The following is a 21,659-nucleotide window of genomic DNA, read 5'->3' as shown; positions in this document are numbered from 1 at the left end:
CCCCACAGTTCTCTTTTAAATGCACTTACCATGTAGGAATAAAACTGCATCAGGTGCACACAGCTATCATTAAAGGAAACTGTAACAAGATGAATGTGTGTGTATAATTAAAACGTATTTTTAGTTTTGATTGAATAGAGCAGAGAAGGATTAGAACCCCTGCCACAGTTCTATGTCTGTCCCGCTAAGAGATTCACCCTTTGCATTTGTCACTGGGACAGAATGTGATGGGAAATCCAACCGATGTCTTCAGAACAAGAAGTGACAGTATGCAAGGAGTGTAGTGTCACTTTCTAGAGATTTCCTCTCACTTCCTGTTGCATCTGGGGCAGGAAGTGAAAGGAAATCTCCCTAATGGGACACAACAAAACAACAAAAAATCCCTTTCCTACTTTATACAAAACCCAAAAAAAGGTTTTGATTGTAATAACCTTTTGATTTGTAGAAAGCTTCAGTGAACTCTACACGTGAGGATATTGTACTGCGCATGCACGGGTCATTGTGCGAATGCCCAGAAATGTAAGAAGTAGCCACCACAAAATGTTCCATATTCTGGTGTCTGTACATACAATGAGGGGGGTTTATGAGAACTGGACCAGACAAATTCTGGAGCAGCTGGGCACGGCAGCCAATCAGCTTCTCTCTTTCATTGTCAAATTTGACCAAACCGAAGAGAGAAGCTGATTGGTTGCCATGCACAGCTGCTCCAGATTCTGTCTGGGGAGAATTTATGAAAACTGGAGCAATGACTTTTTCATGATAGCATGGCCAAAAGGAGGAGGGGACAGGCATGTGACATCATATCTCCTCCACCAATCAGAATGTCTTGTATTCTTCAAAGAAAATACAAGACATTTTCTGATTGGAGGATAGTAAAAAGGGGCGGGTGACGCGCATGGAGCGCTGTAGAGCTTGGGACGCAACTATCCCTCTTTTCAGCGCCCGAACGCTGTACATTAAGTGCGGGGGACGGTGTGCTGCAAGGTCAGATTTGTCTACTTTGCAGCTGTCCTCCGCACATAACACCAGCTTTGTAATGATTGTTCACACGCCCAGTGCGGTCGATAAATGATCATTCTGCACGGAGCGTGGCTTTAACTTTTTAGACCAAGCCCCGTCATCCACTATGGCTGAGTGATTTGTAGTTCTCAATGGAATACAAGTGCAGTGATGTCATCATACTTCATTCTTCCTCCTGTCCATGTTACTGGATGGGCAGGAGGGAGAATCTGCAGGAGGCAGAGCATTGCCCTTGCAAGCCACTGATCACAGTTGCAATGCTTTACTGGCTCCAATGCAAAATGATAAATACATTCATTTTTTTTTCTATACACAATACTTTATTTATGACGTAAGTCATGACAATGTCATTGCCATATAAACAAGCCCATAGCAGAAATGTAAGGATTGCTCTGGTCTATATGGGTTATAGAGGGGTGATCCGTAAAGAGAATGCGAACTGCTGCTGGCCGTGCTCCGATCACCCCCATCATCCCCATACCAACCCGCAGCTGGCACTCCGCACATGGCACCCCGCCCCTTTATCTTCTCACTTCACGCCCCGCCCTTATATCCTTTCAGTCTGCTGTTGCCCCGCCCCTTGTTCATTCCAACGCGCGGCTCCGCCTCCTCTCCTCCCACCTGCGCGCTCGGCCCTACCTTCTTTCCAGTCGCCTTCCCCCGCCCCACCACTTTACCACCTGGCTGCCCCTCCCCCTTTCCAGCGCTTAGCCTGCAGCCCCGTCCCGCTTTTCCTAGCTGGATGTCCGTTCTCCCTCTCTTTGCCCCGCCCCGGGCACCTCCCCCGGTTTCCGGCTTCCCTCCTCCGCTAACTCTAAGCCGGGGATCGGGGTGATGCAGCCGGGTGTAGAGCCGGATCCGGGCACAGGAGCAGGTGAGGAGGGGGGATGACTGTCCTGCTTAGCCTACGCTGTCCTGCCTGCACCAAGTGCGCAACATGCTACCCCCTCTACGATCACTCACCGATCTGTAATGTTCATCCTGCAGCTTCAGCCCGCAGCCATGTTACTGGTCGGTGCTGGTTAGTACCACAAAGGGGAGCCTCCTGTTGCTCTGCCTGCTGTAGAACTACAGATCCCGGCAATCCCTGCACACAGCAGGTGCATGTTCTAATGCACGTACTGTGCATGTTACAAAAAGAGACAATGTATTGTTTTCTGACGTTGTCACGATGTATGTGATTGTGGGATGTTACATCAATTAGTGCGGATGGGAGTGCCTGAGCGATCCAGTTACATTTTCGTCCAATCGAGCATGCCCTGGCACCACATAGTTCTTGCTGAACATAAAGCAGATTGCCGATCTGTGGCTGAGAGCTATGGGGTCTGTGCTTCTATGGGGGGTCTGTACTGTATAGTCACACGTCTCCTGTGCAATGTAGTAATGCACACACCTTAAAATGCATCGCATCAATGCGGTCCATTCATCTTCAGTGCACTTCCCAAAACAGAGGACCAAAAACACAGACATGCTGCACATTTTCTGATGCAGCGCACCACAGCGCATGGCATCACATTATTTTCCATTGTGCGCTGCAGCACGTGTCAGAGCTGTATTGCCTTAGCGTAAAATGAATGGCTATGCAACATCCTAATGCATGCGATCTGCGTCAGCATGTGGTGCAGTAATGTGGCCCCCTAAAGTATGTAAAAAAAAAGTGCCTGCCAGGTACCCCCACTCATCATCGACCTTATCTTAAATGCTCCCGGGACCTCTGCATTCTGTACAAGTCTATTACATACTCTGTACAGTGTGCTGTACATTACATACTCTGGATCACTGCATTCTGTACATTGGGCTGTACATTACATACCACTGGCCCCCACTTTTCTGCACCTTGCATAATTGTAACCACAGCACGCAGTGCACATTGTGCTGTACGTCACACACTGCTGACTACTTCACAGTGTTTTATATTTAACATCCAGCAGACCCCCTGAGCCCGGTAGGTTTCACTTCACATGGTATAGTCTGCACTTCTGCGCTGTATATGGCATACTCTGGCTCACTGTCATCTACACTGTGCTGTACACTACATAACCTCAAACTGCCATACCACTTTTCTAGTTTTTTAAGTAACAAAATCTGCTCAATCTTACCAAACCCCCCATCAATATATGATCATAGCCCCCCCAATATGTGGTCATAGGTGAACCTGGAAGTCTGTAGAGCTGATGCACAATGGGCTCCTTTATTCCGGGTGAGCTTATATCACAAAATCAATGATGAAGACACAAAGATCACCGAGACGGCTCCGACCTCCACAGTCATGATCAGGAATTTGAACTCTGAGCTCTCTCTCTTAATTTCTCTCTCTCTCTCTCTCTTCATTTCTCTCTCATTTCTCTCTCTCTCTCTCTTCATTTCTCTCTCTCTCTCTTCATTTCTCTCTCTCTCTCTTCATTTCTCTCTCCATTTCTCTCTCTCTTCATTTCTCTCTCTCTTCACTTCTCTCTCTCTCTTCATTTCTCTCTCTCTCTCTCTCTCTCTCTCTCTCTCTCTCTCTCTCTCTCTCTCTCTCTCTCTCTCTCTCTCTCTCTCTCTCTCTCTCTCTCTCTCTCTCTCTCTCTCTCTCTCTCTCTCTCTCTCTCTCTCTCTCTCTCTCTCTCTCTCTCTCTCTCTCTCTCTCTCTCTCTCTCTCTCTCTCTCTCTCTCTCTCTCTCTCTCTCTCTCTCTCTCTCTCTCTCTCTCTCTCTCTCTCTCTCTCTCTCTCTCTCTCTCTCTCTCTCTCTCTCTCTCTCCATTTCTCTCTCTCTCTCTATTTCTCTCTCTCTCTCTCTCTCTCTCTTCATTTCTCTCTCTCTCTCTCTCTTCATTTCTCCCTCTCTCTTCATTTCTCTCTCTTTATTTCTCTCTCTCTCTCTTCATTTCTCTCTCTCTCTTCATTTCTCTCTCTCTTCATTTCTCTCTCTCTTCATTTCTCTCTCTCCATTTTTCTCTCTCTCTCTCTCTTCATTTCTCTCTCTCTCTTCATTTCCCTCTCTCTCTTCATTTCTCTCTCTCTTCATTTCTCTCTCTCTTCATTTCTCTCTCTCTCTTCATTTCTCTCTCTCTTCACTTCTCTCTCTCTCTTCACTTCTCTCTCTTCACTTCTCTCTCTTCACTTCTCTCTCTTCATTTCACTCTCTTCATTTCACTCTCTTCATTTCACTCTCTTCATTTCACTCTCTTCATTTCACTCTCTTCATTTCACTCTCTTCATTTCACTCTCTTCATTTCACTCTCTTCATTTCACTCTCTTCATTTCACTCTCTCTTTCTCTTCATTTCACTCTCTCTTTCTCTTCATTTCACTCTCTCTTTCTCTTCATTTCACAATCTCTTCATTTCACAATCTCTCTCTATGTTCATTTCACTCTCTCTCCATTTCACAATCTCTCTCTATGTTCATTTCCCCCTCTCTCTCTTCATTTCATTCTCTCTCTCTCTTCATTTCTCTCTCTCTCTTCATTTCCCCCCCTCTCTCTCTCTCTTCATTTCCCTCTCTCTCTCTCTTCATTTCCCTCTCTCTTCATTTCCCCCCCTCTCTTTCTGTCTCTCTCTCTCTCTCCCCATCTGTCTCTCTCTCTCTCCCCATCTGTCTCTCTCTCTCTCTCTCCCCATCTGTCTCTCCCTCTGTCATCTCTTCATCTCTCTCTCCCCATCTCTTGCTCCCTCCCTCTTTCTCTCTCCATCTATCACTTCTTCTCTCTTTCTCTCTCCATCTATCACTTCTTCTCTCTTTCTCTCTCCATCTATCACTTCTTCTTTCTTTCTCTCGCGCTCTCTCTTTCGCTCTTTCTCCCTCCATCTCTCTCTCATATATATCTATGAATACTTTTCCTGTTATATTTCAGGAAGTGGACCTTGTCATGCTGTGTCTAATCTCTGGATTGCTGGTACATGTAGTTCACCTCGTCGCCCGGTCTGAGTTTGTATCCGCGGTCAGTGATGTCTCTTATAATTATGAGAAGATCGATCTTCCGGATGAACACGTTCCGTCCTTTCTGTACAATAACCCGGACGTGGCGGCCCTTTGCTCCCAGGATCCTCGCTGTCCCTTCAGTGTGAGTTCATACAGAGCCGCCCATTGTTCACCTGTGCTCCGTCTGTACCAGTCATGGTTTGTCCTTGCCCATCTGAAGTCCTGTGGTCTGTATGAAGAAATCTTTATTCAGTGCTCACGATCATAATTATGGAGCAGGAAATATGTAAAATATGAAGAACTATATAATGTACTTTCATCTAGACATGACAATGATAACAGGGCTGAGGCCCATTTCACATGTCTTGAGCGGAACTCCAGGCAAAGGGCAAAATACCTGGAAGATATACATATGGAAGCTGTTTTACCAAATGATTTGTATATCTGTCCATCCAATCCTAAGATTTACACAGCTCTGCCACATAACACAGCTCCTCCCTGGCAGGAGACTTGTTTTTTTTTCTGCTGCAGTTCAGTTTTCTCAGATTCACCTGGGAAAGGGGCATAACCCCTTAAAGCCCATTGTCACAATAAATTTCAACCCCTTCCTCCCATGCCCTACTATAAAGAATAATAATCATAAAAATATCCCTATGTAAGGGCCAATTTTCACTTACCTTAAGCCATGATCATGTGACCATGGTCACTAGTTTTGGGTCCTTTGAGTGTCCACGTCAGCGCCTGCACGGACACTTCCTATTGGATATCCATTGGCCGAGGTTTTCTCAGGATTCAACGCCAGGGAAAGGGCAGAGAAGGTGACCGGCGATCTCAGGTACCATTGCACCGCTGGATTTGCGGCCCCCCACCTGGATATGGCAGGCTGGGGACATATAGGGGGAACTTAGGTGAGTATATCTGACTTCACAAAGTAAGGGGAAAAATTGCTTATCAGGATAGGTTAGAGATCGGTGGGAAAAAATACTTTTTGAGCACAGTTGGTTTTTAATTTGCATCTTTTTTTAAACCGCCCGAAGATGGACCTTAACACAAGGACAAGGATTTTTATTTTCAGTCAGGTGACTGCAATTTTTACATCTCATTGGCTCTCCATAAAAAAACTGTCACTTGTTTCTTATCCATTTCCTGGTGTGTTGTCTTTGTGAATTGAGCCTTCAGTTCAATATAAATAAAATGGTGGTTGTGTTTTTAGGAGCACCTGACCAATCAGAAGTCTTGCTGGGGCTACGAGGAGTCATGCAGGAAGGAGCACAGGTTCGACTATCCGGTCTGCGGCAAGGTTGACTATGGTTGGTAAGTGGTTTACGAATATATCATGATTTTGGACTATTAGTATAGCTGTGGTATAAGGAGTTGTCCCATCAGCAGTGTCTTTTATTATCTTTATCTTATCTTTCTGTCTTTCTTTTTGGCATAAACATCCATAAATCTGGTCAATGGTTTGTGTTGATTGCAATTTAAAATGAATCTTTGTTTTGTTTGTGTACTTTGCTTTCTGCTGCTCTGTTTAGGGAACAAAGAAAATACCTGGTGTTGAGTTGCATGCGGCTCACTCCCCTTTCTGTGTATTCCAGAATCCTGCTGCACTCCTTACTGGTTATCCCCGCGGGTGCTCGAAGTGACTACGGATGGCGCCGCTCATAGCGGAGCTTGTTAGGGATGTCACCAGCACACCGGAGTCAAATGAAGCAAACGTCTATTTATTGACGCATCTTGTCATAAGAAATTACAACGTTTCGGGCCACACTGAGTGCACTTCATCAGGCCTGGTGATGAGGACCCTGTGTGGCCCTGCAACGTTGTAATTTCTTATGACAAGATGCGTCAATAAATAAACGTTTGCTTCACTTGATTCCGGTGTGTTGGTGACATCCCTAACAAGTTTTACTCTCCTTTCTGTCATGTGACAGTGATGGTGCTTTGTGATTGGATCAGTTCAGGTTCACTTTTATTATTATTAGAGAAACCCTCACTATATGTTTGTTACGTGTTCTTATTCACACAGCATACCAAAAAATATTTTTTAGAAATATATTTCTTAGCTTTTAATCTATTTTCTTGGTGGAGGCCTTTGTGCAGGTTCTAGGCCACTCTGAGCAGTATGAGCAGAAAGTAGAGGGACACTTGAAGCCTCTACTCATTAACATACAATGCTTCTAAGTCTTTAAAGGAGAATTATGAGGTGAGTGATTTTCACTCAGCCTCATAATCTGGGACAACCTGTGACAATGAAACTGTCCGATCCTCCAGCGCTGACTGGCGGAACGGACGGGGAAGGGGTGGGTACAGCTGGCTCTGCCTCTAGATAGGCAGAGCCAGCTGTCACTCAGGCAGCTGGGCGGATCCAGACAGCATTGTCGGGATCCGTCCCGGCTGCGACGTCTCAGTATACCGCGAGCTGTGGCTCGCGGTATACTGAGCTTTGGGTGATGGGAGGGCGCTAATTTGTGTCCTCACGTTACCCTTAGGAGAACTATGGGGAAAAGCCCTAACCCCATAGTTCTCCTTTAACCCTTTGTTAGGACTGACAGTGCTCAAATGTAGTTTATAACTGATAATGAAATCTGCTGGCACAGTACAGACAGGGTTAATTAGAGTAAATATAACTTTCCACAGCCCCCTCCTTCACATTACATGGGGGGAAGCAAATGCAAACTGAATTATAGCATATAGGCCGAAAAATGGCACTTTGGGCAAAATGGCGAAAGTGCCATCATTCGACCGAAATTGTGGTGCATCCTTAGTTTCTCTCCTCCCCGCTGGGCACTGCTCTATGTCCCCTCTGACACAGCGCAGCATCCTGCGCGGAGGAGAGAAACGGTAAAGAGCAGAGCGGGGAGGAGAGCTATGTGAGTGTATCACAGGAGGAGCTCTCCTCCCGCACCACCCTGCTCAGCCCCTTGTAACAGATAAGTAGAGTGGTGTGGGGCGGAGTCAGCTGTCGAATGAGACCGAGCTCTCCTCCTGTACCGCCAGCTCAGTCTCCTGTGACAGTGAGTCAGGATGGAGAGTGTTATACAGTCATTCAGTGATCACTGACCGCTTGTAAATAGTTACTATGTAACAGTTATAAACGAATAGGAAGTGGTCTACATCACTTCCTATTCATTCATGATTGTGCACATAAATATTATATAAAATGTAAAAATATTTAATAAAAACAAATACATAAATAAAATATTTAAAAAAATTAAATGTTTTAGAAAAAATTTAATATATAAAAAGTATAAAAAAAATAAATTTCGGTTTCGGCCCGACATTTTTTCATTTTTGGTTTTGGTCTCAAAATTTCATTTTGGCACACCTCTAGTTTTAACCATTCTATAGTCAATCCAAAAGAAAACAGATGTTTTGAACAGGGTTCCAGGTATGCAGTTTGCAGTCCATTTGAGAGATACTTAGAGGTGGGGTTGCATGCAGACAATGCATTGGTGTGATTGTGTCCTAAAATATAATAATTGTTCCTGAAGGGCAAAGAACTTAGAGGAGGCTCAAGAAGTGTTCTGGAGACAGGCCGACTTCGGTTACGTGAAACAGAGGCTCAATGAGATGCAAGTTTTATGTCGTCCCCGTGTGCAGGTCAGTCTTCTTGTGCAGAATCACAGTATCATTGATTATCATGGTATGACATAGATGATAATTCCCATATTCTGCCTTAGGGTGACTCCCTATTGACCTGTTCTGACAACCTGCAACACTGCAGAGCCACCAACCTCTACCTGGACTTGAGGAAACCTAGAAGAGGCCCTGACAGGTCAGATTTCATATTTAGAAAAATCCATTCTACTTTTTTTGTTATTTAATTACTTATTTTTGTATAAATGTTGTATGTTATATAATTTGCAAAATAATAACGCTTATGGAAGGAAAAAAAAAAAGAGAAATCCACTTTCTGTATATAAAAGCTTATTTAAAGTGAACCTTTCTGGAATCCAAACATTTTCTAGAGCTGAGGACTGATACCTTCATATCATATATCTATATTTTTATTATCTTGTCATAATCCTTCATACATCAGATATTATACTGAGAGTCAGAGGTAACAAACTATGATCTAACCTGTTTCAGGCGCTGGGAGCAGGAGGGGGCATGTTTAGGCATTGGATAGGCTTAGCAGTGTGACACTGCTTATTTTCAAAGGAATAAATATCTGCCTAATGAACATTATTTAAAAAAACAACAATTCAACCCTCAGATGTTGCTGAATACTGAGCCATTGCAATTCTTTCTTAGATTTAAGGAGGATTTCATCCAAGATGGTGAAATTGGAGGCCACTGTGAACTGGACTCGGAGAAGCTGCATTCTCAAGGTCACCGGAAGAGCCCCTTGCAGTCTTGGTAGGCCTCCTCATACATTCCCTGTTCCATAATGTAGCCCCTCATGTAGAGTTTTAGATTGAGTAGAGAATGGTTATAACCCCTGTTAGTTTTTCTTTTGCTGCCTTTGTCCTGTTGGGGGGGGGGGATTTCCCTTTACTTTCTGTCCTGGAGACCCAACAGGAAATCTCACAAGAACAGGTGTCCCCACTGGAAGATTTCTTCTGACTTTCTGTCCCAGTGACAGTCTTCCCAGAATGGACATGGACAGCAATAAAAGCCTGACAGCGGTTCTAATCCTTCTTCACGCCACCAAAAAAAATAAAAAAATGTTTTAGCTTTATATATAAATATGTCAATGACAGGAACTATCATAATTTCCCTACATCCATCTTTTTACCACTATCGTACCTATGTCTCTCTCAGAATCCAACGTTCGTTTAACTGGGATGGATCTGAAGGTAATTTTTTGTTCTGAGGAAATCTCAGTTCTTACATTTTTTGCAGAGCGTACATATTTACCATTAATGAGTCTAAATAGGAAATGCCATTTATTTAACCTAATATTAGGATATGGGATTCCAGGATAGTAGTGCCAATCTTAAAGGTTACTAATCCCATTCCCAACAAGAAAGCCTCGGCGACTGCAGGGCAATGGTGGGCCAGTTGACATGCCATCAGGTTGGGTTGCTGTCCGATTGAGCCAAATCTGTTTCTGCCCTTTTACATGTATTGGAGATGGAATAACTTCAGGGCTTAATTTAAAGTAAACATTTCCAAAAGAAATTATGGAACTGCCATTGCTGACCTTCTTCCAAAAATGCTAGTTCCCTTATGCTGTCCCTTTTGCTTCAGTACTGTTTGAGTGACTGACCTAGAACAAGTATGCAGATCAGGAAAGTCTTAGTAAATTCAGAGGTCCTTATCTGCATGTTTGGACCTGGTCATTGACTCAGTATTGATACCAGAGGGTTAGATGACAACCAGGCAACTCTCATTTAGAAAAGGAGGTCTAGGTTACAGAGTGTAATGGTTTAGCGACAGTTCAGTTTCTTTGGCAACGTTCTTTGCCTGTAGAGGCAACTTTTTGGTTTAGCTTTATACTCTTGGTTAGGGATGCACCGATACTGAGCATTTGGGTGAGTACTCGCACTCGCCCAAGTGCTTCAATACTTACCCCAATACCATAACTGCCGGTCAGAGGGAGATTCTCTCTGACCGGCAGTGCCCAGGGGGGAGTATGGAGCTTGTCGCGACCCACTTCCTGTTTGACTAGGAAGCCGGCACCCTTGTTTCCTGATCAATCAGGAAGCCAGGTGGCAGGTCATGACCCGCTGCCCGGCTACCGGATTGGTCAGGAAGCCAGGCTGCCTCGCAGTGTCGCGAGGGAGCATGGAGCCAGTGTGCTTTCGATAGAACATCGGCCTCCCAAGCAATCAGGAAGCTGGGCCCACGCTACCTCGGGATGCCAGTATCGGCGAGTACCGTTAAAAATAAATATCGGTACTCAATCCTGAAAAAACGTTATCAGTGCATCCCTACTTTGTCCATTCCTTGGGTGCCTCCTGAGCTTATGTGCCAGACCATAGAATCTGAACAGCAGATGAGATCAATCCAGAGAAGACAAGCAGTGTCCGAGCAAAGGATGGCTAAATTTGGGCAAAAGGTCAAGCCATCCTGTTGGATGTGGTGCCAAGGGGTAAGGAGTTAGAGTCTAGCCAAGGGTTTTAGCTGGTCAACAGCCAAAACAGACAACCAGAGACAGAATCCAGGATTTTACACAGAGATACTGATGCCCTACACCTAGACACGTATAAATGATAAAGTTTGGATCACCTAAATCCCCTTTTGTCTGCACACGTCAGGACTGCTGGGAGATGAAATCTGTATGTTACCTGAGCTGCAGAGAGTCTTATTCTCCTCTACAGAGCCTACACCAATACTGCAGATGGATTTGCCCTCAGCTGTCCATTATTGGCCAGGCAAGTGGAAAAAGAAAAAAGTAGAATAGTACAATACTGTTTTGGTTCAGTTTGCTGGCTAGAACAGGGATAGGACTCCAGCTGTGTTGAAGCTACAAATCCCGCCATGTCTCTGCCTTTGAGAATCATGCCAGTGGCTGTCAATCTTGCAGCACCTCATAGGACTTGTAGTGTCACCACAGCTGGAGCGCCAAGGTTGCCTACCCCCCTGTGCAAGAGCCTTTTGGTAAATTTTGTATGCCCGGAGTTCTTCCTTTTCCGTGATTTTGAAATCTTGTGTTTGCGCTTTTTTGTAATAGCCGGAGAAAGACACTTGTAATTAAACTCCAGAGGGATAAATCAAAGTCAGGCCGGAGAGGTCCTAATTAATTTCTTTACACCTACTGTAGACAGAAATCGATGGCACTGTTTGCTGTTTTGTTTTCGCTGCTATTGATTGTGAGTCGCAGACTGGTACACTTGCTCGTGGGGGTGAAGTGTACACATTTGTATGACAACTTTTCAGCCTGGAATAGGATTGTATTTGTATGTAGGTTATAGATTTTTACTTTTCCAGATCAATATAAAGTCAAAGCTGAACTCCAGAAAACTAAAAACACATATATGGGGTATAATTTTACTTGCCAAAGGATTTGTATTTCTGTCCATCCGGTCCTAGGTTTACACTGTCTGGCGGGTCAGGAGACCAGATTTCCTATCTGTTGGAGTTCAGTAGCACTTACAGGTCTTGTTCTTCCCACAGCCTGTGACTGGACATTTAAGGGAGCAGCAGCAGAGTGATGATCTTGTCATTCTGCTCTCTCCTGCTGTTTGCTGTCAGCATGTTCCTTTTCAGTACATGACCTCTGCAGCTCAGCTGATTAGCTCCTTGTGCTGCTTCTTCCTCTGCCAGTCTGAGCTCTGCTCTACAGGAGATTACAAAAGGCTGCGAAATGGTCAAATGCAGTTAATTATACTGCTTGCCTTTAAAAAAATTACATTTAATGATTTGCCGGTGAATGCAGAGCTGAATTAATTTGTGTCTTTTATATCTGCCTGACGTTCAGCTTTAGAGTTACACTAAACTCAGGCGTTAAACCTTAAAAATACATTCAAGTACCTGAACTATTAACAAAAATGTACCTTATTTGTGTATGACTCGGCTGTAGATCCTCAAATCAGCTCTGAATTGGTGCTGACACTGTCCTTCCTTCTGGAGGGTGACTACTTTTGTTCCCCATGGTCCCTGTGTGTGTTGTAAAGTAGTCACCACTCCAAGCTTGCTCCTATGATGGACTACAATCTCAATACAAATTAGTAACCTAAACCTGAGATTGTAGTCCATCCTCAGTGCAGGTTTCCTTTACGAAAGATTGGAGGGGTCAACCAATAGGAAGTCATGTTCGTATGCTTGGCTGACACCGTGATTTCCTATTGGCACGTTGGCTGGGAGCCATGGTGGTATAGCAGACATAACAGTGCTGGAGGGATATGATTCCAAGAGCGGAGATTCCACTGAGACACATGAGATCACAGATTCCTGGAAGCATTTAAATACTCTGATATTAACGTGGGAAGTTTCAAACAAATACAAGATAAGTTTCAAGCAGCGCGAAGACTGGGAAAAGCAGCGTAACCTACAGCGGCTAAAGAGAATCTGTCTCTAGAGCAAAAAATTATGTTTCAGGTATGAAATGCCGGCAATTAGAACAGCACATACCTGCAACAGCAAAAGAACAATCTGCACTTACAGCTGAATGAACATTCCCTTTGGTCCTTCACAATAATGCAGACAGGAAGGGACGGACAAGCTTTGGGTAATTTTCTTTGCCAATCAGACCATATTTGCAGGGTTTTTAAGGACGCTGCAGGTATCATATATAGGAGCTTAAAGTGCACCTGTCTTAAGAGAATCGTGTAGGCTGCTATTGCTGATGTCTCCTTTTGAAAATGTTGGTTGTCTGGCTTTTCATGATACACAGATTATGAATAGAGGGAGCATTTATGGATTTGTGTTTAACGTATTAAAGAGGATCTTCACCTCCAAATTAATTTTTTAAACCGCCCTCTTACCTAATGCTGCGTTGTCCTCAATTCATATACTTTGGCCACCCAGCGAATCCAGTGTTGTGATGCTGTGAACTGCGTTCCGCTTACCGGGTTCCATGCCGTCATTTTCTTCCTCAGCATCATTGGGAGCTGGCTGTCTCTTCCGAGTTCAGTTAGCCGGCCCCAAAATGACGTGTCATCATGCCCATGTTTCCCCCTCCTCCATGCGCTATATGGAAGCTAATGTCTCCTGGGGTATGTGGCATGCGCATTCTAGGAGGCATGGCAATCTCGTCCAGGTGAGAATGGAGGATGGGTGGGTGGGTCCCTCCGGAATGTGAAAAATCAAACAAAAAGTAAGCAAACGGAAAAAAAAGGGGGGGGAGGGGTAGGTTTCATGCTGCAGAGGTGGGGAGTGTGTAACTGGAGCTTTATTTCAGTGTGATGGTCCACTTTCATGTCCATCTCGGGGCAAAAATGCAGTCATCCCAAAACCTCCCATTCATTCACGATGTATAGAAAATCCTAACAGCCTTAGATACATACCTGATTCCTCTGTCACCGGACCCTCCACAACACCTCTTCTGGTTGTGGAGACTGCTGACCCACCCATGAAATCCACGCCCGCCGCCGAGTCCTATGGCCGCCCCTTGTATAATGACATCATGCTGTGAATCACAGTAGGATGTAATCATCTCATTAGCATCATGATGATTTCAGCGTGCCGCGAATGAGGGGACTACCACCAATCAGGTAAATCTCTTCACAACCTAGACATACGTGACCTCATCCTCCTTACCATTTTTCCTTTAAATCCTAGGTTTGCAGAACTGCAGCCATACAGCTCTTTACCCTTCAGACCTATAGAGGATGGACACTGTGACATCATAATCGAAAAACCCACATATTTCATGAAGCTGGATGCAGGTAATTGCCCCCCCCCCCAAGACTGATATCATCAATAGAATTTTTTAGAGCTTATATACATGCAGTTTGTGTCATAAATGGACCATTATTGGACTGTGACTCTAGATTTGTTGAACTGGACTGTTTTTCTAACTAAACACACACATATATATAAGTCAACAGTATTGGCATTACCTGGAATTGTGCTGTAGCACTATGTGATCAGCAGAAGGTCCTCCAGCTCCCATCTGGGCTGTAAGGAGTGCCACTAGAAGAAAACAGGGCTCAGTGAGTCCTTAGAAGCCAATGTACATCTAGGCTAAGACATGAAATAGCCATTGTGCAATAATGAATCCCCCAACACGCTCTCATAAACGTTGGCTCAGCCCATGGAGGAGAACCATTTCCATCACTAGAAATGGTCAAGACTGGAAACTGTGACAAAAACTGTGCATTCAAGTTGATATACACAGCCCTATCATGTATGTTTTTATATATGTATATTTGTTATTTTATTTCAGGTGTTAATATGTATCACCACTTTTGTGATTTTGCCAATCTTTACATTACACAACACGTGAACAACTCGTTCAGTACTGACATCCAGATTGTCATGTGGGACACGGTAAGTAGCTTCAATTAGAGCTGAACTCCGGGCACAAAAACTTTCATAGAAATATATTTCTCTATAACCAAAAGGGTATAAATCCGCTTGGTGTGTACCAAATGTCTTTGCAAGTAACGTTATTATTTTGTAAATGTAGTAGTGACATCATCACTCTGCTGTACATGCGCAGAGAAGAGCTGTGGGAGTGGCCAAGCAGGCCCCACCTATTACAGGCTGGATACAGAAAACTACAGGAAGGGGCGGAGACAAGATGAGTCACCCTGCACAAACAGAGAGAGCAGCAGTGACCGGTCTGCATTACAGGAAGCTCCACGTTACCACAGGAATACTGCACAGTTTAGGAAGAGATATACAAAGCTCACCAAGATTCCAGGAAGAATACACATGGATCTTGTATTTAGACAATATCTGCTTATACTTTAAAGCCTTGGTTCTCAACTGGTGGGCCGTGACCCAAAAGTGGGTCGCGACCCCGTGTTCAGTGGGCCGCCGTGTGCCTTCCACTTTTCTAGGTGAGAGGTTCCTCTGCCTCCCCCTAGTGCAGCACTGTCAGTTCTCGCGCTGAGCAGCCATTAAGAATATGCTGCCCGGTGCCGAATGTCAGCTTGAGGTGGGGTGGGCTGGAGCTATGGCCGCGAGGGAGCTCCATCCATACGTGCATTGCTTACAGCTCCCTCGCGTGTCCTGTAAAGGTGCCTGGACCAGAGTGACATCACATTCTGGCTATCGGCACCTTTACAGGGCACGCAAGGAAGTTGTACAAGCAATTCTGGTGTGGGAGGTGCATTGCATTGCCGTTCATTTGAATGGCATCCCAAACACACCTCTCACCCACAGTTCAATCGCCCGCACTGGGACACACAGCACCGCAATGCAATGCGTTCCATTGCAGCGTGACTTGGGTCACAGATTAGTGACCAAGGACAAATATGGGTCCTGAGGTTACACAGGTTGAGAACCACTGCTTTAAAGGTTATATTCAGGGAAAGCTAATACACTTTGTGCGTGTGTGTGTGTGTGTGTTCTGCTTTCTCATATATCTTATTTGTGCAGGGAGGCAGCCAATGGAGCACAATTAAAATGAACAGGAAGATATTGAAAAAATTTAAATCCGGGATGAGAATGAAGGCGAGATCTGTATAGCGGGATCTGCCCTCCGTTTATAAATGGGCCGCTGATTGTTATGTGCTCAGCTTAGATGCAGATAACACTTGCCGAAATTCTCCTTTAAAATCAATGCCGTGCCTTCTGTGCTCGCAAAGAGGAATTTTTCCTTGTTGAAGGGCACGGTGAATACGGACGGCTATTTTAGGAAAACGTATTTGTTAATGTTGCAGGCCTGTTCTTAAGCGTGAGAACAGGAAGTCAAATCTCCTGTTTTTTACATAGCCGAAGCTGTGCTACACCAAACTAAGGGAACAAGTTGTTGAAATGCCAAATCTACCCAGTGCCACCAGGAAACAGAGCTAAGAGAAGGAAACCTACTGGAGAAAGTGACAGGAAAGTTTTACAAATAGTGTAACCTTGAAGAATGATCGCTATGTCATATATACAAGTCACAATGTATCCGATACATTTGTTTGTAGGTTAGCAGGATTTATATTAGCTCATCAAGTTGTTACAGTTTACACAGCCTGTGAAATACTAAACTTATTACATGGTATTTATGGCTGTTGTATGATACAGAGGCCCCCAACCTCCGGACCTGTTATGGACCGGGCCTGCATGGATCGCCTCGGTATACGGGCTGGCTACAATTAGGCAGAGGAGGCTCTCTAATCAGACATATTACGAGGCTGTTCACTGGGGCCACCCGGGGACCTAGTGAGGAGTGAGCTGCCCCCTGAGGCCTTGTTCACACCAAGTGCGGAGAAGGTGCAGAGCAGTTACAGACCGGAGCAAAACTGCGTCCAATGTATTCCAATAGTATTTTTAGCTCCAGTTCACATCGCAGAGTTCAGTTCCAGAGCAGGTAAAAAAACTGCAGCAGGCCCTATTTTACCTGCTCTGGAACGCATGCAAACGCCTGGAACGCACTGAAAGCTCATTTTAAACTAAAAAAGAAAAAGAAAAATTCTTTTTTTTTTTTAACCAAAAACGGCCCGGAACGCATCAAAAAAGCGGCACAACCCACTGCGCTGCGTGTGCAGAAACTCATGCAGATCTGCTCTGCATTTGGTGTGAACAAGGCCTGAGAAGAGAGCCGCATCTGCGGCGCCTGCAGCGTTCAGCAAGACTCTCAGGACCCCTGGTGAAAGCCCGCACTGGCCACCCGAGAGAGCCCGTACTTGCCACCCGAGAGAGCCCGCACTGGCCACCCGAGAGCAGGAAAACAAGCACTGATTCTGCATTGAGTGAGTTGAACAATTATTTCACAATAAAGGCACTTGAATGATCCCAAAACCATCCCCAGCCCCAACCAGATACATCCCCTAAACCCCCCAAGGTCCATGGAAATGTTTCTTTAACCTGCATTATAAAATTCCCCAGCATTAGATTCACCTAGTCAGCACTGAGAACTCGATGCACCTGATGAGAATGAGCCCTGCAAACATATTTTTGTTGCATATATATTCAAATACAGGTGAAGCCACATGTCACTCTGCAAAGTAATGCCCCTAAAGTAGACTATCTGAGCCCCCAGAGAGATATATATATATATATATACACATACATACATACACAGTGTGTGTCAGCACAGCTGCTCATAGTCTTCAGGGGGGAATGTCACAGGGTGACAATGCAGAAGCAAACCTGGGACACAGGGACAGAGCGTTGTCACTTTGTATCAGGAAGTGGCTGCACAAGGACTTCCAGGGCAGGATCACCAGGTACTATTTTAATAAAAGCTTCACATTTACAAAAGATTAAAAAATAACTTTTGATGCCACTTAACGTTAAAGGTTGTATGAATCTTTAGCGATTGTGGTTGCATATACCGGAAAGAGTCGACACTAACTTTTTTGTTGGGTTCTTCTAAGCAGAAAATAAATGTCAGATATAATTTACAGTGATAGTGGTCATGCCAGATAATAGGGCTAAAAATATATATTTTATTTCAGCCCCCGTTTTCTTTTATTACCATTCCTTGCAGCGAGTCTCTCGGGAACTGGTGTGCGGGTGGGGGGAGGTCCGGCAGGATATAGAGGGATCTTATCACCAGCAGCCAGTTGGTTCAGTGACGAGGAAGGATATCCTCCCACTCAACCTGTTGGGTTCCATGCCAGATTGTATCAATAGGACTGATTCTGATTTACACTCGGCTGCAATCTCCTGAATTATTGAGGTGTGTAGCCCGGTCTGCATCCCTACTGGCTGTTGTGTGGGAGATACAATGACCACTATAGCAACGGAGCAAGCCATTGTCATCCACTAATGGCCATCAACTCCCACTCCTATACAAGCAGCACGCGGCTTTGTCTGAGCTGCCACACCGCTTCAAAACCGATCTTCTCCCACTCAGACGGTTTAATGTGCTGTCACATTTCCACATCTGTCATCTGTTTGTTATGATAATTAATTTTATTGCCTGCGATAATAAAAGCACATCACATATAGATAGGTTTCCAACATCTGGCAGCAGTCAGGCTATAACTTTTTACCCACTCGAAAACATTAGCCAGCCCAGAAGTGTTTAGTCAATAGATTACAGTATATTAAAGCTGCATATATACTAAAAAAATTATAAGAAAAGCAGTACAGCTAGCCCTCGATTTACACCAGAGTTGGGTTCCAGAAGGAATGGTTGCAATTAGAATGTAAACCGATGTAAATTGAAACCCAGTATATAATGCAAGTCAATGGGAAGTGAGGGAGTTAGGTTCCAGGCCTCTCTCAAAAATGACATAAATGACATAATAGACTATATTTAAAGCTTTGAAATGAATGTTCCAAGGGTACCCCTGTGGCTCTATTTGGCTCCACATCTCCAAATGAATGTCTGTGTGCCTGCATATCTCCAACTGTACCCCTGTGCTCTTCTGGATTTCCATGTGTAACCCTATGCTCTTCTGTATGTGTACCCCTGCGCTCCACCATATCTCCAAATTTTACCCTGTGCTCTTCCATGTCTCCAAGTTTAACCCTGTGCTCTTCCATATCTCCAGCTGTACCCCAATGCTCTGCTGTAGCTCCAAGTGTACCTCTTGTGCCTCCAGCATGTCTCTATGGGCCTGTGTACATCTCCATGTTTATCCCTGTGCCACCAGCGCATCTCTATGTGTGCACCACCATACCTCCAAGTCCCTCTGTAGGTGTCCACAGTTCTTTGAGCCCCTTCCTGAGCCGCAATCCTCCACCTGTGCCCGGATCTAATTGTCAAAGACTCTGCATAGTACTGTGCTGTTGTATTATAGCCACCTGCAGTTGTACTATATAGCATTTCCCTGCGTATCCTTGATGGTGCTGTAGATTCAATAGTTACGTGACCGTCCAAAAAGGGTTCTATTTTAAATTGCCGCAAGCATGTCCAGCACAAAACAAAGGCTACCTGTACATCTCTGCACATTTTCCTGTGTTTTATTCCTTGAAATATGCTGCAATTACAGAAAAATACCTGTTGTTCTGCCAGAACTCCTAACTTCCTGTCTCAGATGACAATATGGTGTCTCTACTGCACTGAAATTCCAACCAGTGTTGTCAGCTGCATTGGAAGAGCGTTTGTATAAAAAATAGTAAATGAATATTCATTTCTCCTGATTGTAGAGTTTCTATGGCTATGGCGATTTGTTTGGTGAGACGTGGAAAGCATTCACTGACCATGAAGTCGTCCACTTGAAGACATACGATTCCAAGACGGTAAATTCAAGTTATTCAACAGACCGATGAGATCATTCATCTGGTCTTTCTTCCTTTTCAGTGCATGTGAATGAAGGACACCTGATTGGCCAACAAGTGCTCCCAGACTGAGTGCTGCCATTTACGAGAAGCCAATTTCAACCCAGATTCAGATCATGCCACTAGTTGCATATAAAAAAATATATATTTAATAATTTTTCAATGGATCCATAACTGAATTCATTGGTTTACTTTACTATCAGCTGGAGTTCACTACGTAGCATATAAATCAAGTATGTTCTATTTTATTGGGTGACATTTCTGGTATATGTTACCTAGATTTGTCTCTCTTTTTTTATTGAAAAGATAACCCGTTCACATCATGTCTTCTCTTTCAGGTCTGCTTTAAGGATGCCGTGTTCGCACTTCTCCCCAGAATGAGATACGGGCTGTTTTACAACACGCCTCTGGTAAGCTCGTTATCCCGAGACATGAAAGATGACGGCGGAATATTATTTGAAGACTGGAGATTTTGTGCTTTATAACGGCCGTAAATCTGAGCGGCTTTTGTTTCTTCTAGATCTCACACTGCCAGGGCACCGGATTGTTCCGAGCCTTTTCCCAGCATGTGCTTCACCGGCTGAAGGTCCCCCAAGAAACATTAAAGGTGCGCCGTAAATCTACGGGAGAGCGCTGTTATTGGCCAAACGGTTCTTTAAAGAGATATCTCCTGCTTTTTAAAGCCTTCTGAATCTCTAGATTTTATTGCAGCAATATGTTATAGGCATATGCATTTATTCATTGAGTACCGATCATTTATTTAGTGCCTTTCTTTATAAAGTTCAGGGATATGCAGTGAGGAATAGAAAAACCAGAGAGTTGTGTAGGGAAGTTGTTTTTGACATACATATCTTCCAGATAAGTTGGTGACTATTATGTCTATATTACCATCAGATATATCCTGCCTGTCCTTCTCAGGAAGTAGATAGTTGTAAAACTGTGCACTCATGTCTTGGTGACAATGGCCTCCAGGACATTTAGAGAGTGGTGGGGACACATCTGACATTGGTTCTAACCCCTCCTTACTTTATCCAAAACTAATTTAAAAAAAACTAAACTTTTGTCTTGTAGATGCACTTTAGGGTCAACCTAACTCTAAAGCTGTCCATACTTTGCTCGAATTTCACTTGTATCCTGCTGAATTGGCCACAATTTGAGTCATGGGGTGACCCTGCTGGCACCCCCCACTCAATAAAAGTCAAGTTTTCATTTGACTTTGTCGAAGGAGCTGGTCCAAAAATTCTGCATAGTTACGCCTGTATCCAGTATCTAATTCGGTGTTTAGGTATTCATCAGCAGCTGCTGAACACACTAGCCGCCAGTGGAAATTCTTCTTCCATGCTGTTTGGTGTAGATGGAGGAACCAATGGAATAAGTGCTCATTTTGGTCTGGGGTCTAAAAAAAAAAAAAAAGATATACTCACCCGTTCCTCGATCCCGCCTGGCCCCACAAGTCTCTTCTCCCTGGGCTCCGGTGGTGTAAGCTCGCTGACATCATCACGTTTAATACAAGTCCGTTGATTTGCATTCGATGTGAGGCTGCCGAGAGGGGGGAGAAGAGACTGCAGGGACCGATGTAGCATCCAAGTGAGACCGAGGTTCAGGTGAGTATTTCTTTTTTATTATAGACCCCAGACCAAAACGAGCACTTAACCCTTACAGTGTGGGGGTAGGTCCACTTCAAGAGTTATTTCTAATTTGTACAGAGTTTTGCTTTAACCTGGTCCCAACCTCTAAACCACACCATTAACCTCTACCTAACATTTAACTATCTTGTCCTAACCCAACTTCTAAACCTGAACCTAACCTGCAGTGTTTAATCTCATCCTAACCCCTAAGTTCTAGCTCGGTAATAAGACCCAAAGCAGATCTGTGCCATAATACATTAATGGCATGGGTGGGTGATGATTTATCAGCTTGTATTGGTCTGATATCATTTTACTGAAAGCAAATCATCAGGTGCATCTAATGTATATGATATGTGTGTGTATGTATGTGTGTGTGTGTGTGTATATATA

At 44.2% G+C, this 21,659-nt stretch overlaps 1 protein-coding gene across 1 annotated transcript in view; it reads left to right on the top strand.

Moving 5' to 3' along the window:
* The first annotated feature begins 1,815 nt into the window (after positions 1-1,815).
* EOGT (EGF domain specific O-linked N-acetylglucosamine transferase) overlaps positions 1,816-21,659 on the top strand; it is a 32,185-nt gene continuing 12,341 nt past the window's right edge. Inside the window, exons 1-11 of the mRNA XM_018555429.1 lie at positions 1,816-1,894; positions 4,856-5,065; positions 6,137-6,237; positions 8,415-8,523; positions 8,604-8,698; positions 9,178-9,282; positions 14,092-14,198; positions 14,699-14,802; positions 19,510-19,602; positions 19,980-20,051; positions 20,162-20,248. Of these exons, the coding sequence (XP_018410931.1) occupies positions 4,871-5,065; positions 6,137-6,237; positions 8,415-8,523; positions 8,604-8,698; positions 9,178-9,282; positions 14,092-14,198; positions 14,699-14,802; positions 19,510-19,602; positions 19,980-20,051; positions 20,162-20,248 (1,068 nt within the window). The 5' untranslated portion in view covers positions 1,816-1,894; positions 4,856-4,870. The remainder of the gene's footprint in view (positions 1,895-4,855; positions 5,066-6,136; positions 6,238-8,414; positions 8,524-8,603; positions 8,699-9,177; positions 9,283-14,091; positions 14,199-14,698; positions 14,803-19,509; positions 19,603-19,979; positions 20,052-20,161; positions 20,249-21,659) is intronic.

This window comes from Nanorana parkeri, unplaced genomic scaffold (assembly GCF_000935625.1).
Source record: "Nanorana parkeri isolate BGI_ZX_2015 unplaced genomic scaffold, ASM93562v1 scaffold196, whole genome shotgun sequence".
In the NCBI taxonomy this organism is placed as follows: domain Eukaryota; kingdom Metazoa; phylum Chordata; class Amphibia; order Anura; family Dicroglossidae; genus Nanorana; species Nanorana parkeri.
This window is presented reverse-complemented; position numbering and strand designations above follow the sequence as displayed.